We start from the raw sequence: 17,202 nt of genomic DNA, 5'->3' as shown, positions 1-17,202 counted from the left end.
TAGATGGGCTGGCCCAGTGGCATAGTGGTTAAGTCTGCACACTCTGCATCAGTGGCCCGGGGTTTGCGGGTTTGGATCCCAGGCATAGACCTACACACTGCTCCTCAAGCCACGTTCTGGTGGCGACCCACATACAAAATAGAGGAAGATTGGCACAGATGTTAGCTCAGTGACAGTCTTCCTCAAGCAAAAAGAGGAAGGTTGACAACAGATGTTAGCTCACGGCCAATCTTCCTCACCAAAAAAAAAAAAAAAAAAAAACCAGACACACAAGGAATAGAACATAGTTCCTGCCTTCAAGTTTTTGTAATCCATTAGGAGAGTGAGACATAAAATATTAGCTATTATTAACTGTAGGGCAAAAGCAATGAAATGACATCACTAATTGCTAACTTTCATTCAGTGCTTACTCAGGCAGCTTTGGTTCAGAGTGCTTCATACGGATTTCATTTAATTCACACTGCAGCCTTTGTAAGGCAGAGTTTTTGTTCCCTCTGTTTTATAGAAGGAAAAACAGACTTAGAGAGGTTAAGTAATTTGCTCTGGGGTTCAGCCCCTAAGTGCCGAAACAGAGGCTTGAATGTGGTGGTGTGAGCTCAAGGTCCATGCTCTTAAGCCCTAGACATACTGCTTCCCTTGAAAGGGAACAGGGGCAGACATTGGACGAGGAGGATGAGGGGAGGAGGAGTCAACCATGGCAAGGCCTGGAGACTGGGCAGTTGTGGGAATGGTGGTGACTTTAGCAGAGAAAGGAGCACTAGGAGGAGGGGGAGGGTATTTCTCATTCCAGCGTGTTGAGATTGAGAAACGGCCAAAGGGAGAGACCTAGCAGGCAGCCGGAAATGCAGTTTCGGAGATGCAGATGCTGGCGATAAGGGTAACAATTACTGATGCTTTGTGAGCACTTACCATGTACCAGGCACCATCCCGAGTACAGTCATGCACTGTGTAATGACATTTTGGTCAACAGCAGACTGCATGTACAACTGTGGTCCCATAGGCTTGTACCATTTAGCCTAGGTGTGTGGTAGGCTACACCATCGAGATTCGTGTAAATACACCCTGATATTCGCACAACGCTGAAAGGGCCTAACAACGAATTTCTCAGAGCATATCCCCGCTGTTAGGTGACGCATGACTGCACTTTATATCTATTATCTCACTTAATCCCCTACGTGCCACAGATGCTATTAGTGCTCTGTTTGACAGGCACAGCATAGTAAGCAGCTGGCCCAGTAGAAAAACAGTGAGTGGGAGAGTCGGGTTCTGGACCCGGCAGAGAACCCGGAGCTCGTTCTCTGCACCACGCGCTCCGCTGCCTCCCTAGGTGATGCATTCGCACACTGCTCCTGGTGGAAGCAGATTATACGAGAGCCGGGCAGCAGCATTTGCAGCAAGCAATCTCATTTCTTATGGCTTTGAGTCACAGAGATAGAGACAATATGAATTGTACAAGATATTAAAATTTGAAATGAACCAAATTCACTTCTTTTTGAGAGTGAACCCAGAAAAGTGATATCAGCTATCAAAAGCCACCTATATGGAGATATATGCAGAAGTATGTGTATGTTTACATTGAATGGTAATGTATAGGGCTGTGGAGTTCTCGTAGTTAGCACATTTGAGCTGCGTTTGTGGACTTCATAAGAAAACTGCTTTTGCATACGCGATCTCCACAAAGCCTCCCAGCAGCTCCCTGGAGTCAGTAAGGCATTTTCTACTGTTCCTAAGCCTGGGCCTTTTCATACTAGTCCTAAGGGACTAACCCGAGGTCTCATAGAGGGAAAGATGGCTTAGGAAGATAGAAAGGAGACCTGGGAATGTATTGTAAGAAGTTTTCTCTTTAAACAGCTTACAGGGTTATCAAAGCAGATACTTTCCATTTTTGCTGCGAGTTTCGTAGAGCTGCCTAAGACTTAAAGAGCCCCGTGAGGAAATCAGCCGGCCCGCAGAGAGAGCGCGAGAGTATGATTCCACTGACAGGCTCCCTCCTTTCCCACTCTCCCTTTCAGGGCATGGTGGCTGTGTCGGGCAGTTTGTCCGTGCTTCTGGATTCCATTATCTGTGCGCTTGGCCCCTTGGCGTGTCTGACCACACAACTACCTGAATTGAATGGCTGTCCCAAACAAGTCTTGGTGAGTTTTCCTTGGATTTTTTGGGCCAAACCCCTTGGGAGCCAGAGAGACTCTGCCTTAATGAACTCTATCAGGCACAAGCGCATAAGGCTTCCTGGCGTGTAGTGCTCCCTGCATATATCGGCCCGTGCAACATGATACTGTATTGTCGAATGCATGCCGTGCTTTCGGTGAAACTAGAAAACGTGCCATGTCCCAGAACAGTCCTTTGAAGAGGAGCGTGGCTGTCCTTGAGGGCTGCGAGGCCTCCTGTGTTCCTGTCTGCTCCTCCATACAGAGAGAGAGCGCAGGGGCCTTCACCTCTTTGCTGCTAGGATTAATGGGGGAGGTCAGTAGAGAAGCTCCTGGCATAACGGACAGCAGGATGCCATCTACATTCTGCCCCCTTTGCTCTAACTCTGGTTTTTTCTTTCTCATCTCTCTGCCCTGAGTAAAGAAATATGTCTTAAAGAACTAAGGTAAAGTGCTCTTCAATTGAACCTTTTTCCCTTGTTTTGCAGTCAAACACATTAGACAACATTGCTTACATCATGCCTGGACTGTGACAGCAAAGAATCGTGGGATAGAAAACTTACTGACCCATTGCTGGTTCGTGTATATATATATATGACTGTTCCAGATCCTTCACTGGCCTCTGGGTGTAGGTTTTAAATTTTTATATATATATACATATATATATATATATATATATAATGTATAATATATACATAGGACTGTAACTACTTTGCTTTTAATAATTTTATGAAATGGCAAAGGTTTAGCCAAGAGGAAACCTTGGCATGAATATGGGCTTGGGATTCTCTTTTCTCCTGTGGTGGATAAATCTGCCTTAAAAATCAGTGTAACTTGGGGGCTGGAGGCTTGTTCTGGGTGCCAAGGGCATCTCTTTAGGACAGCTAAAATGTAATTTTTTTCCAAACTCAGTTGTACCTCCAGACCCATCACTGACCATTTGCCTTACCTGTCTTACAGTCTGAAATGTAATAGGAAAGATTATGGGAAGATGGCCAGTTGACTGAAAGTACAAAGCCTTTGAACTTGAAGTGACCTAGGTGGGAAGTGACAGAATCGTTCCCATCTTACAGTTAGTGCAATGGCTTCGGTGAACTTAATAGGGGGTTCATTCCAATTCCTGCTATACAGGTGTCCATGTCTCAAAATTTATTGTAATCATTGGTACCATTGGCGGCCTCAGTAGGGGCCAAGGAGTTACATGAGCCCTGGCAGCGTAAACACCTTGGAGAGGTAAAGCTGTCAGTGCCACCAGCTGAACTGCGTCTCTGGTGAGCTGACCTAGAGTATCGGCTCTGCAGAGCTGAGAGCTGGTGTCTTCCATGGGCAGTGCTAGTTAGCCACCGAGCCCTCGCAGCTTCTGCTGCTTAGCTGCTTGGTGTTGTGGAAGATGAACTTTGCCCGGTTGATTCTTGGGTTCATCTTTTTGGCTCTCCTGGTGGGCAAATACACAGTGTTCTGCATTCCACACATAAGTGAATTGCAAAAAAGTACTCAATTCTCATGTAAGTTTATTTATGTGCGCGTGTGAATGTGTTTTAATTATGTGTATTTAACTCTTTAAAATCTCTTAGATTTTAATTTATCCTGTAAATTTCTGTATATATAATTTAATAACAAAAGCCTCCACCAGCAACAGCGTGTGGAAGATACAGATTTGTCATTCCTTCCTTCTTTCCTTGCCTCCTCTGGTCTCCTCTGAAAACTCCAAATCATCTACATTTTAAGGTATCGTGCCTCAAAAAGGAATCATTATGTCAGGATTCTAAATCTTTATAATTCAATAATGTCAAGAAAGTAAAATAAAAAGGAATGCTACCATTCCCAGTCGCCCTTATTTCCAAAGAACCAGACTTTTGCTTCCCAGTTCCGAAGAAGACTTCAGGCTTGTTTGTAAATTTGCTGTGAGACGCCCTGCCTGAACCAAGCCCTGGGCCAACCGCCTTCTTCCCCTGGCCTAGACACCACTGTGCATCAAAGTAGATCCCTGAGGACAGTGCGGCCAGCCTGCCTCCTGTTTAATTCCTTCCTGCTCCCCACCAGTGTGATCACGGGGCTGTGTTTCTTAAATGTATTCTGACTGCTGAATGAACGCCTTTCTCAGCTCAGAGCAGTTTGAGATTTAATTGGGGAAACAGAAAGAAACAGGAATGTTTGGGAACCAAAACCAAGAAGAGCAGAAATCTTGGTCTGATTTCGTGTTAGAACCTGTACCACCCCTCATCTGTACCCATGGAAGTTTCCTGTTTGACACAGGCATCAAGGAGGGGCCTTGAAGACATGGATTAGTACAGAAGGAAGTCAGTCCTACCATTGTCATTTGTACACATTAATGAAATCCCGACGAGGACCTGCTTTTTGTTTGTTTTCCTTTAAAATCAAACCCTATTGTATTTGTATTTAAGGTTTGTACACATTTGTATAATAATCTGTATCTTGTGGTATTTGGTACTATTAGAGGAAAAACTTTGGATTCAGACCTTCTTGCAGTTTTTATATCATTGTTTTATTTTGTTTTTTAAATAAATTCTAGCAGTTTGATCCAAATCCCATTACAGTTGTATAAAGAAATAAAATTTTGTACTTATATTATTAAAAATCACATTTTTAATATTTGTAGTCCAGTCTCAGCTATCTTTTCCCTGCTGCTAACCAAAGATGCTGTGAAATTATAAAACCTGTCTGTTCACACTATATCCTACCATAATTTTCTCAAAAAGAAAAATCCATCTGGAATAGAGAGCAAGTTTCTGATCTTAGCCGTTTTCCTAATACACATCTTACTCTGTTTCTATTAACTTGTGCGTTGTGGAGTCTCTCATGTTCTCTCTTCTGCAAATTGTAAACCCAGTGGCTCTGATAAATATGGCTCTATTCTCTGGCAGATGAAATTGTATGTACATTACAGTGTTGGCCTAACTCAAGAAAATGTCTGTCAGTCTCATACAAGGGTTGCATCTGAATCATGTGCTTAAATGTGACATATTTCATGCTGTTTCAGTACCGTCCTGACTCAGTGAATGACGTTGGTTAAGTCACTTAATCTTTGTAGGCATCCAAAGTCCCATTTGTAAAATCGTGTTGATGTCGCTTCCCTGTCTTCAAGCCCGCAGCCCGCCAGTCTGGCTGAGTATTTAATAGTATTGTGAACATTTCATATAGGGAGATTTGACCTTTCAAGGTAAAAAATTCAGTGCAAACACAGTATGTTAATATTCATAAATAGTGAGACTCTTTATGATTGATTGAAAGGGGAACTTCTTATGGAGAGGCAGCAAGAAAGAGACCACCATATTACTGAACGACTATTATAGAGTGACGTGCATATTTCATCTCACTTTATCTCCCCAGAAGCCTTATGAGTATTATCCCCCTTTACAAATGAGGAGGCCGAGGCGGAGAAGTACTTTTCCGAAGTTTAGACAGCTAGTCAATGGGAAAACCAGAATAAGCACACTGGGACAGCTGACCCCAAAGCCTAGGCCTCTCCTACCCTCAGCCATTGTAAAGTTAAATCTTGTGTGCTCATCAGAATCCTCCATTCACTACAGTCCTGAGCAAACCTGATTGTAGGGAGACAATCTGAGACCTTTTCCTTGTTAAACTGTCCTGTCCTAGCTGGGTTTTATGATACAGGCCTCATTTTTCTTCTCATCCTAGTGTCTTTAAACTTTGGAGGCAAAGTATCTTAATTTTTGTCTAAAACTACTTTAAGGATATAATAGATTACATTGCATTTATGCAATATGTCAATCTTAAGGGACTTAAACATTTTTACCCTCGGGAAGACATTTGATATTAATATTGCTAAAACACTTAAATGGAAAAATTAAATTAAGACAGACTTTTTACTAAATGAGCTTGTTCCTTGTTTGCAAACACTTTTAAAACATAGTTTTAATCAGTTTTGTACTACACTTAATATTTGCCATTTACATTCCTATCATGTTGACAAAATCCCCACTCTTCCATTTCTAATTGAATAGTTATATAATATTGTTTGTATGGAGTTAATATGGCTGCACTCCCTGGTTGGGGATATGTGGGTTGTTTCTTTTTTTTTACCCTGAAGGATAAAACTTATGGCTGTCTTATTCTTGGCAGTAAAGCCAAGATCTTCTGCCCATAATCACTTTAAACCACAGTGATGTAGGAAGGCAAGAACTTCTGGTAAATCACCACCCAGCATGAGGAGGTTAAAGATTGTCAGTGGAAGAATCCAAAAGAAATTCATGCTAAATATACTCCATACAACCAAGCAAGATGCTTAAATGAAGAAAAACATGGAGGGTACCTCACATGAAAGTCATCTTAAATATACGACCCCCTTTATAGTCCAAATACCATTACTGAAAGGTAGATTGATTTAAAGTTTGATGTTAGCCACTGTGCTAGACGACAGTGGTGAGCAAAACAGGCATGGTATCCCAGCCCTCATGGAGCATCCAGACTAGTGAGGGAAGGCTTTTTTTTTAAGGGGTGGGGAGGGGGTCGTGGAAGATTCACCATGAGCTAACATCTGTTGCCAATCTTCCTGTTGCCCCCCCCCACCCCGCTTGAGGAAGATTTGCCTTGAGCTACCATCTGTGCCAATCTTTTTCTATTTTGTATGTGGGTCACCACCACAGCCTGGCCACCAATGAGTGGTGCAGGTTCACATCTGGGAACCAAACCCAAGCCGCTGAAGCAGAGCGCACCGAACTTAACCACTAGGCCAGGGGGCTGCCCCAGAAGGCATTTATTAATAGGTCTCATGAACATTACTAAAACAAAAGCACAGGAGTACATGATTTCCATAAAGTTTTATATTGTTCAGTAAGGTTGTCAGCCCCTATGGCTGCTCAAACAGGTTAACATACAGAAGTGATTAAGTTCTAATGTACGTTTTCCATCCTAATTTTGTGCAGAGCCAATTTACTAGCCTTCCAAATTTAAAAGTCACAAGCATCATGATCAGTGAATACTAACGCAGTCTGCAATAACCCAAACTACCAAAGCAGTGGTTATCACATCTTTTGGAATGCATGTCATTAGAAGAAAAAAACATAGCCAATAGATCAGATATCTAATGTGTAGGCGACGTATCTGAAACATGGTACACAGCAAGGCTGAAGAAGATATTAGAATTACAAAGCTGGGAAAGGCCGTTGAGATTCTCAATTCTTCACTTAGGGTCCACTGCTGTACATCAGGGACCCAGAAACTCCCCGAAGTTTTTGTATCTCTGACTTTTATCTTCACAAAGGCTCACGGCTTTCTTCACATTCTCAGAGGAGACTGTTACCTAAAAAAAGAAAGTTCTTTTGAGTCCTTGATCTAATTCCAGCAGAGATGGGTCCCAGGCCCCAGCAGTGACTACAGCGGTGTGCTGGCCGCCACCCTGAGCTCTAGTCCGTCCCTAGCCATAATTCACGGGGTTGCCTCTCAGTGGCAAGGGATCGCAAACCCCCGGCCCTGGCCTCCAATTGGAGGTAAGCGAATCTGGGCTGCAAGCAGGGCGCATCCTGCCTCAGGGAGACCTCGACATCACGTAGGAAGAGTCCTATCAGGGCAGGGAGACAACAGGCCACGGAGGCTGTCGACCCCCGCAGTGGGTGTGTGGTCACAGTGAGGTCCGAAGGGCTAAGGCACTGAGCGAGAGCTGCCCTCTGAGCTTGCCGTGTAACCTCATCCAAGTCACTTCCCTGCTGAGACCCAGTTTTCCAGATGCACACGGAGATCGCTTGGCCACGCCCCTAAATTCTTAAATAAACGTCGAGGGCGTGGCTTAGGGAGGTTCCCGCCCCCAGGCCCGCCACCGCCCTACATGGTACGTGACCCCCCCGACGCCGAGTAAGCCGCAGTGACGTCATCGCCCTCCGCCTCGGGAAGCCCAACCCCTCGCGTTAGGGGCGGGGCCTGAGGCCACGCTCCAGACTCTCTTGCCCCGCCCCCTCGGGCGCCTCCTCGCGGGCCGTCCGGCGCGTCACGTGACGGGTCGGCGGCGCTGGCGGTTGCTGTCAGCTGATTCCCCGGTTGGTGGCAGCGGCAGCCGTGGCGATGGACTTTCTCCTGGGGAACCCGTTCAGCTCTCCCGTGGGACAGCGCATCGGTGAGTCTCCGGGGTCCCGCCCAGCCCCGCCGTGGGGCGCTGCGCCCGGCCCCGGCCCCCCGGGGCGCCTCCAGGTCCCCAGTCCCACACCGGAGGGAGGCAGAGAGGGCAATGAGGCCGGCGTGTCTCCCCCGGGCCGGGACCCGCCCAGTCTCCCGCCCACCTTGATTGACAAACGCTGCGGTCCATTAGGAAGCCTCGGCTTGTGATGGATGCTTACGTCAGCCAATAGGTAAAGAGGAAGGGCGGGCCCGGCAGGCCGCGGCTCAGCCAATGTGCGGCTGCTGGGGTCCCGAATCCAGGGAGAAAGTTGGGGGGTTGAAGGGTCTGCGGGGTGCTGCAGTCCCTGTGCTCCTTCTCTGCTCCCCGCCTCGCTCTCCCGGCCCGGGGCGCGCCGCCTGGGCTCTTGCCGTCTCCTTCCTGCTCGCCAGGCTCCCCGGACACGGGTACCTGAGCGGGGCTGAACGTCCGTCTCTCAGGACCGGGAGACCGGGGCTTGGCGTCGGCGCGGCCGCCGTGCGGGGAGCTGGCGGGTCAGCCCTGCCTCCGGGCGCGCGCTGGACGCTGGGGAGCCCGTTGATCAGGCTGCCGAGCCTCCGAGACCCGGCTCTCAGGACGTGCCTGCCCGGGCAGCCCTCGCCTCCCAGCATCAGACCCTCCGCCTGGGGTCGCAGACTGGGCGATCGGAGGAGCCACCTGCTGCGGCCTCCCTCCGCTCCCAGTCCGTGGCTCGGCCAGGCGCGCTGGCGGGAGAGCCCGGCTCACTCAGAGCCGCCGTCTCCTGACTCGCTCTCCTCCTGCTGACGGGAGACGCACTAGTCCTGTGATGTTGCCTCTCTGTGCGGCGGCTTCCTCACTCGTAATTGGGGGATGATAATGGTCCCTGCCTCCGTGGGGTTGTTGTGAAGATTAAACGCGTTAATAGATGTAAGGTACTTAGAACAGTGCCTGGCACGTGGCCAGTGCAACATAAAAGAAAGTCGCGGTATCTGTTATCGTTGTTTCTGAGACACCACCAAGCGAGGGTCGGGAATGCCTGGAAATGGCCGGGCCGTCGGTCTCATGGGTGCGCGTTCCTGCCCAGCAACACGGGGAGGACCCGCAGGCCGTGGCCCAGACAGCTAACCCTTCTCCAGGGACAGCTGGGTGTGCCGCCTCCTTCTCGCATGAGGAAACCACGGGCAGCGCTGTGAAATTCTCTCCATCTTTTTGATGGTTTTTTAGCCTTAAATCCAGACTGGGAAAATTGTATCTTTTAGACAAGATATCCTTTCCATTCTGACGGTCTTAGAAGCCAAACCTTGCTAAAGTCGGCCGACCCAGCTCTGTGTTGTAATCACCACCGTGGCTGTTTGTGGCTCTTCTGAGGTTTGGTAATCATCTCTGTCCAAGAGGGGGTGGCAGGCAAGGATTTACACACCAGGAAGCGCCTGGACCAGAGAAGGGAAGCTGCCCTCTCAGGACCACCGTTGCGGGACCTGCCCCACAAGGCACTACACAGACACACACACACACACATTCTAGTGAGTCATTGTTTTGGAGCTGAAAACAGAAAGCAGCTCTCTGCTTGTATTTCTTTTTCTTTTTCTTTTTTTTTTTGAGGAAGATTAGCCCTGAGCTAACATCTGTCGCCACTCCTCCTCTTTTTGCTGAGGAAGACAGGCCCTGAGCTAACATCTGTGCCCATCTTCCTCTACTTTATATGTGGGACGCCTGCCACAGCATGACTTGACAGTGCGTGGGTCTCTACCTGGGATCCGAACCGGTAAACCCCAGGCCGCCGAAACGGAACGTGCGAGCTTAACCACCGTGCCACTGGGCTGGACCCTCGTCTTTATTTCTCTAACAACAGATACCACTGCTTTCATCACCTGCCAAGGTTGAGACTCCCTACTTTAAAAAGAAAAAATCTGGCCTTCAAAGTCAGCCACATATTCCTCAGGGTTTCTAGAGCAGCTCACTTGGACTCTGGGCTTTAAAAGCTGATCAAAGAAGACAGCTTCTCTTACCCTGTCTTGGGCGAGAAACACTCTGTCCAGAGAGAATACTACTAAATTATAACACCTCAGAGCACAAACCACCTGTTACTGCTGGAAGGGGCCTTCCCCTGGGGACCTTCGAACCTGGTTAGAGCACAGATGGCTGGACCCCACCCCCAGAGTTTCTGGCTCTCTTAGGTCTGGGGTGGGGCCCTAGAATTTGCATTTCTAGCAAATTCCCAGGTGATGCTAATGCTACTGGATTGGAGACCACATAGTGAAAACCTCTGTTCCAGCCCATCCCCTTCTTTTTACGCAGAAGACTGAGGCCCAGGGAGGGGAAGGTGGAGCCTGTGCCCCACCCAAGACCCCAGTGAATTGATAGGGAAGCGAGATGACCTCCGCAGAACCAGTGAGATTTGACCCAAAGTTGAAGAGGCTGTAAAAGTAGAATTAAATGAAGGGTAGCTGCCATTTGTGTTAATGCCCTCATTAGTCCCTGTTTTTCTTTTGGATAAAGAGGCGGAAGTCCTGCTGATTGGCTGTGATTGCTGATGACCCCGCATTAGCTGCTTGTATTTCTGTAAACTGCAGGAGTGAAATAATCTCTTCTCAGGCCTGCCGGCTCCATCCCGTTGTTGGGATGTGAGCCCTGTGGAGTTGGCATCCCTGAGCACAGTGGGTTCCAATGGTGCTCATCGGGGGTGAGTGTCACTCCCCTCACAAAGTACACACACACTCCCCTTTGTGCTTGCTGCGCCCTCTGCCTGGAATGCTGCTCCGTGTGCTTCCTTCAAAGCCCCAAGCAGTCACCACCTCCCGCTCCCCCCTGAGGCCCCTGACCCCTGCCCATCCAACCATCGATTCTGTGTTCTCCAGCACCCGCCCAGCTGTGCAGCCTTCCTCACTGCCTGCCTTTGGGCTCTGGACCTCCCCCTCCTCCTGATGGAGTGGTGGAATGACAGCACCCCCTCTCAGGGTGGCTGTGAGGATGAAGTGAGACACTCCCTGCAGGGTGCCCGGCACCTTGCGAGTGTGCGGGAACATCGGCTCTTGCTGTCATCGTCACACTAGGAGAGCACTGTCCCATTCCCGTAGTTGTGCATGTGTGTCTCCTTGAGAGCAGGGACTGTACCTTATTTATCAGGACCCTTGGCACCTGGGATGGCCCCTGGCACATAAGAGGAGGGAGAAAAGGAGACAAGGAAAGTGATAGTTCGTGGGCAAATACCATGTGCCGGGCACCATGCTAACATCCTAGACATTAATCTTCATGGTGACCCCGCAAGGTTTCGCTATTTTTTCTCATTTTACCAAAAGTAAATCTGCGAGAAGGTGTCACTTCCCAGGTTTTCACAGCTAATCAGGGTGGGAATCCAGACCCAGGTTTCTCTGGTTCGGAGCCCAGGTCCCCCCTGCACCCTCGACACATTGCCTCTGGCTGATCGGTTCTTACTTGGAATTCGCCTTAGTGCAACCCTCCAAGATCCACAGTTCCTGTTCTAGCCACAGACGAGCTTTTCTGGTTATGACGCACACATGGGTCCGTGCGCACTTCCAGATCACTCACCCTTATCTTTTAGTAGGAGAGCTTCCCAAGTGCAGCAGCCTGTGGCAGAAAGGACCGCAGATAATTAGTCCTAGGGGGTGTTGACACAGCTCTCTTCTTCCAAGGATTTCAAAACCCTTTCCAGTACCCTCCGAGGACAGATCTTCCTGGCTACAGCTTGTAGACAGACGTCAAAAGGCAACCTCAGAATCCCATTTTCCCTTTCTGGCTGTCAGCTCAGGCACTTTGAGCCAGAGACCCAGCTGACTCACGACAGCAAGCTGCAAACAGCACACACTGTAAATATGGGCGGTCCTTGGGGACCAGCCCCCAGTAGTGGGGTGGGGGTAGCTGGGTCTAATGGGAGAAGAGCTCAGAGCATACGGCTGAGCCCTGAGGTGGACGGGAGAAAGGGAAAAGTCAGGGAGAACTGTCCTTGGATCCATGAAGGCCACGCCAGGGAGCACACCTCGGGCCTTCTGGGCGCCATTTTGGGTGTGATGAGCTGGACACGAGGCTGGACACTCACGCACTGTTGTCGAGGAGACCGCAGGCTGGGAGGCAGGAGGCCTGGGTCCAGCTCCAGTTCAGCTCCTAACTGTGTCACCCTCCCTCTCCATCGCCCATCCCCTTATCTGTAATGGAGAAGTGCTACCGTTTTCCCTCCATTTCCCAGAGGACTGATGAGGAACAACTGAGGGGACAGACAAGGACAGGGAAGAACTGATACTAGAGGGAAGAAGGAGCCTGCTGGCCACTGGGGAGGAATAATAGAGCCGATTCCACAAGGCTCAAGGGTGGAGTATGATGTTACAGGGGAAGGAGCTCAGTGCCAGCATAAAGAGCTGTGCCCAGCCCCTTTCAAAGATGACCGGGCTGCCTTGTTTGGTAGTGAGCTCCCCACCACTGGAGGTGTGAGGCAGAGGCGGGAGGGAGAGGCTGTAAAGAAGGGTCCTGCTGTTGGGGTGGACTAGATCAGGCTCTGCCGACTGTGCCTCCTGTAAAGGGCAGAGAGTGAACATTTCCAGCTTTGTGGGCCGGTGCCTGTTGCAGCTGCTCAGCTCTGCCCTTCTAGCACAAAAGCAGACACGCATAGGTGCAACTGTGTTCCCATCAAACTTTATTCGTGGACACTGAAATTTGAATTTCATGTGATTTTCAAATGTCATGAAATATTATTCTTCTTTGGATTTTTTTCCAGCCATTTAAAAATGTAAAGACCATTCTTAGCTCTCAAGCTGTATAAACAAAACCAGACTGAGTTGAGCAGGTGGGTTCATAGTTTGTGACCTCTGGGTCAGAGCCACTGGCCAGAGGCAGAGTGATGGAGGGCGGTGCTCTTCAGAGTGGATCCCAGAACACCCACATCAGAGATGCTTGAGGATGCTCCAGCCCTGGGCCCCCTGAGTCGGAACCTCTGCCACTTCCCACATGTGCCCTGGGGAGCCCTCACGTCTTGAAGCTCCAGCCCCCTGATCTGCAAGTGCTGGAGCCAGGTTGAGCCCAAGTCTCTGTCCTCAGGATAACGGAACGATGTCCAGAGAGGGCTGTGTCAGCTGCCCTCAGGGTGCACATAGTAAGGCATCCAGGATGAGCTCCTGAGTCAGACCAGATGGTCTGAGTCCTGGTTCGGCCTTCACTGGCTCTGTTACCCAGGGCAAGTGACTTACCCTGTCTGTTCTTCAGTTTCCTGTCTGTAAAATAAGGATAATGATAGCACATGTCAGTTGGGGTCGCATGTTTTCATGTTGTGAAGACCTTGGCCCGGTGCCTGTCAGACAGTAAGTGTCCATACTTGTGAGCCACTGTGGTTTGTCACAGGTGTTACTGTTGTTGCTGGGGCATAGTCCAAGTCAGTGGCAGCGCCAAGGTGCCCGCCCAGGGCTCTGGCTCCAGGGCAGTGTCTAGTTGGCCTTGCTGTCCTGGGAATGCGCAGGCACTGGCTGGGTGGCAGCCACATTCACAGACAGGTTGGGCTGTAGGCCGTGGGGTGGAGCCGACTCTCACTTGGGGATTAAACCCTTTGCCTGACCCTGCAGATGGAGCCGGTGAATAGGTTTTGTTCCCTCACTGAGCTCAAAGAAGTAAGAGTAAAGTCCCGGATTTCCGCTCCTCTAGTTTCAGGAAAAAAGCCCTCAGTGTCTTCTAAGTAGCCTGGGGCCCTCAGCCCATGAGAAGCAGGGGGATTCAGGACAAGTTAACTCTTTACGTCCTTCCGAGGAGGTGCCCGTCTAGGCTACACTCCCCACTTCCGTCCTTCATCCACCGCCTTTATGATTTGTATCTGCCCTGTGCCACCTTTAGTGTTATTTTCATGGTGTTTTCCTTCCCTGGGCTCACCTTTTTTAATTTGACCTCATCCTGTGTAATTATGTCCCTGAAACCATGACTCCGAGGCGCTAGTTCATGGCTGTTTCTCTAGTCTGCGTTAAAGAAACATGCAGCTCTAAAAACGTCTTAAAGTTGGCCCATGAGCCCACCTCCTGTGATCCTAGGTGGCGCATTTTGGTCACACGCATGTCAGCAGTCTGAATAGGGTCAGAGCTTGGACCCTGCATCAGAAGACCTGGGTTCAAGTGCCAGCTCTGCCCCTTTTCAGCTGTGTCCCCCAGGCAGATGAGAAAACCTCCAAGGGACTCATGCCGTGCCAGACAAGGGAGACGTAGCAATTAACGGAGCACTGAAAAGTGCCATGGAGCGCCAGACTGTGTGCCAGACCCTCGGGGAGGGACAAGCTTTGCTCCTGATGGGAGGGTGGAGAAGGGTAGGAAGGAGTCCAGGAGAGGGAGGGACCAGGAGCCGGCTAGACCACAGGAGGCTGAGCCAGCCGAATTTCGGGGCAGACAGAGGGGTCCCTGTTCTACTGGAACTTATTTGCACTGAGGCAGTATAAACGCTGGGGAGTGGATAACTTCATGTGTCAACTTGGCTGGGCCATGGCCCCAGGTATTTGGTCAGACATGATTCTAGATGTTTCTGTGAAGGTATTTTTTAGATGAGATGAACATCTTTGAGTAGAGATTACCCTCCATAAAGTGGGTAGGCTTCATCCAGTCAGTTGAAGGCCTGACTCGAAGAAAGACTGGCCTCCCCGGAAGCGGGAATTGTGCTGGCAGACGACCTCTGCCCTCGAGCTGCGTCTGTCTTCTGGGTCTCCAGCCTGCTGGCCTCCGCTGTGGATTTTGGACTTGCCAAGTCTCGGCAATCAGATAAATCTCTCGACACAGTGTGTGAGTTGTCAATAACATCTTTCATGTTCACAAGTGGGGGGAGGAGAAGAGAATGTCATATATGCCTTGGCCACCACCTCAAGCCTCTGCTTTCACAGCCTTGCTCCCTCTTACCGGATGGTTTTTAAAAACCCTCCTGCATCTCTGAGATTTTCTTCAGTTAGATACTGTAGCTAATTACCTCTACTTTAAAAGTGTGGGTTGCAGAAGTTATGCCTTCTGTAAGGTATTTTAGGGTTCCTCTGTGGCCTGTGGTTACAGAGTGGCAGGGGAGAGGCAGCCAGGGTTTTGAGGAAGGACGGCTCAACAATTTAGGAAACCAATGGAACTTTCCACGCTGGGTCTGGAGAGAGTTGTTCATTTGGAAATTAGGCTCCAAGATAGTTTGCTAGCTGAAAAAAAAATGACATCTGCACGTATGTGATTTAAAAATCCATTTTGTGTGAGTGCTTGAAATTTTCAGACAGTGACTTTCTGCTTGTTTTTTTGTAGTTGATAACGTTTGTTTTGGTGCTTGCTGTGTGCACGGTAGGATGCAAGGCGCTTGAGATGCTTCCTCTCATTTCCTCCTCAAGCGGCTCTGGAAGGGGAGTGCTTTAGTTATCCCTGTTCTGCAGAGGAGGACCTGTGGCACAGAGAGGTTAAGGAATTCACTCAGGGTCACACAGCTAGTGAGTGCTCAAGTCAGGACTTGAACTGGGACTTCTCTGTGTCCAGATCCCCTGCTCCTAACTTTTCCCCCCTCATTGCTTTCCCTTAGATTACAAGGGACCTGCCAGGTTTCCTCTTGAGTGAAAATGTCTGGGTGCGTCTAGAATGAATTTGTTCTCATTGTTCCTTTCTATATCCTTCCCCCCCCCCGACCTTTAGCATATTCATTTCATTCTCATGCTTGTCCTCACATAGCAGGAGGCACAGGTGAAGGCACCCACTGCCGCTGCCTATGTTATCAGGAAAGCAGAGCCTTCCCCAGGAACCGCCCGAGAGATTTCCACTTCTGTCTCAGTGGCGAGAACTGGATCGCAGGGCCACTTCTGGCTGCAAGGGAGACTAGAAAACCTACAAACCATGAGCCAGTGGAAAGTATGTCACAGCAACAAAGTCTGTTGGAGTCAGCTCCATGCAGGAGCATTAATAAACATTAAACAGGGTGCATTTATACAAATAGCTTATCCAACGTGGGCAGGTGAGTGAGCTCCCACACCACGTTTCCAGAAGGACCTCACAGCTGACCGGTGTCCCGAGGGGATGGTTCAGAATGGTGAAGGCCCTGGAGGTCATGTCCACCGTGGAGTGGTCACAGGGACTGAGGGTGTTGGCGTGGAGGACACATTAAGGAGGGATGTGGGCTTTTAAAAATCTTCATCAGATGCCGACTGGAAGATAGATGAGGATTTCTAAACAGCTACTAAGGTGTCACTGAGGGCCAACGTGTGGGAGTATTTCATTGAAATTAGTGTTATAAAGGTTTATTGTCCTGGTGAATTTGGCCTCATACTTCATTCAGTCATTCATCAACATGTACTGCACATTTATCCTGGGCCCAGTGCTGTCTCGTGTAGAGAATTCGGTGATTCATGAGCTATATAATCTCCACCGTTGAGTTCACAGCCTAGTGGGAGAGACAGACAGAAACAAAGAAATCAATTCTATAGAGTTATTTTAACGACCCCACTAGTAGTTATGCTTATAATTGTGGTCTGTGCAAAAATGCTGTTGGCCCACGGAGTGAAGGAGCAGGTGCCCAGGGGTCAGGGCAGGCTTCGTGGAGACCTGACCTTGAGCTGGGCTCAGGAGCACGAATTACCATGGGGAGCGGGGAGGAGCACATTCCTGGAAGGAGGACGGCGTGCTCACAAGCACAGAAACCTGAAGCGGGCCCGGTGGGGCACGGGCAGAGGCCTGCGCTGGTGGGGGGAGGAAGTGGGGACAACACGTGGGCCAGGTCTTCCCCCAGCATCCTGCCCACCGTGCTCCAGTGAAGCCCAGGGTAGCTCCAGCCCCACAGCACCACAGTCCCCTGGGGAAGCCGGGGCGGTGTGACTCGCTGCACAACAAGGGGCATCAGGGGTCCCGTGGCTGCAGGTGGCAGGAGACCCAGCCGGCACAGGCCGAGCCCGCCACCACACACTTTGCTTACCCAGCAGGCAGAGTGAGGGTCGGCATTTTCAGGGTTGTCTGGCAGCTCAGTGATGTCTTTAAACAC

The 17,202-nt window shown here is 49.6% G+C and overlaps 2 protein-coding genes across 12 annotated transcripts in view; both read left to right on the top strand.

Moving 5' to 3' along the window:
* Positions 1–2,815, top strand: part of HMGXB4 (HMG-box containing 4) — a 32,531-nt gene extending 29,716 nt beyond the window's left edge. For all 6 annotated transcript variants that reach the window (XM_014832613.3, XM_014832606.3, XM_070506989.1 and 3 more), the window contains 2 exons: positions 2,013–2,135; positions 2,636–2,815. In XM_014832613.3, coding sequence (XP_014688099.3) covers positions 2,013–2,135; positions 2,636–2,680 — 168 coding nt within the window. In that variant the 3' untranslated portion in view covers positions 2,681–2,815. The remainder of the gene's footprint in view (positions 1–2,012; positions 2,136–2,635) is intronic.
* Positions 2,816–7,981: 5,166 nt separating this feature from the next.
* TOM1 (target of myb1 membrane trafficking protein) overlaps positions 7,982–17,202 on the top strand; it is a 40,172-nt gene continuing 30,951 nt past the window's right edge. Inside the window, exon 1 of one of the 6 annotated variants that reach the window (XM_014832616.3) lies at positions 7,982–8,238. In XM_014832616.3, the coding sequence (XP_014688102.1) occupies positions 8,187–8,238 (52 nt within the window). In that variant the 5' untranslated portion in view covers positions 7,982–8,186. The remainder of the gene's footprint in view (positions 8,239–17,202) is intronic. The other 5 variants (XM_014832614.3, XM_044780743.2, XM_044780756.2 and 2 more) reach the window with 5 other exon arrangements.

The sequence above is a fragment of the Equus asinus genome, chromosome 4 (genome assembly GCF_041296235.1).
Source record: "Equus asinus isolate D_3611 breed Donkey chromosome 4, EquAss-T2T_v2, whole genome shotgun sequence".
NCBI classification, from domain to species: domain Eukaryota; kingdom Metazoa; phylum Chordata; class Mammalia; order Perissodactyla; family Equidae; genus Equus; species Equus asinus.
The sequence above is the reverse complement of the archived record's forward strand: the minus strand, read 5'-3'. Positions and strand labels throughout refer to the sequence as shown.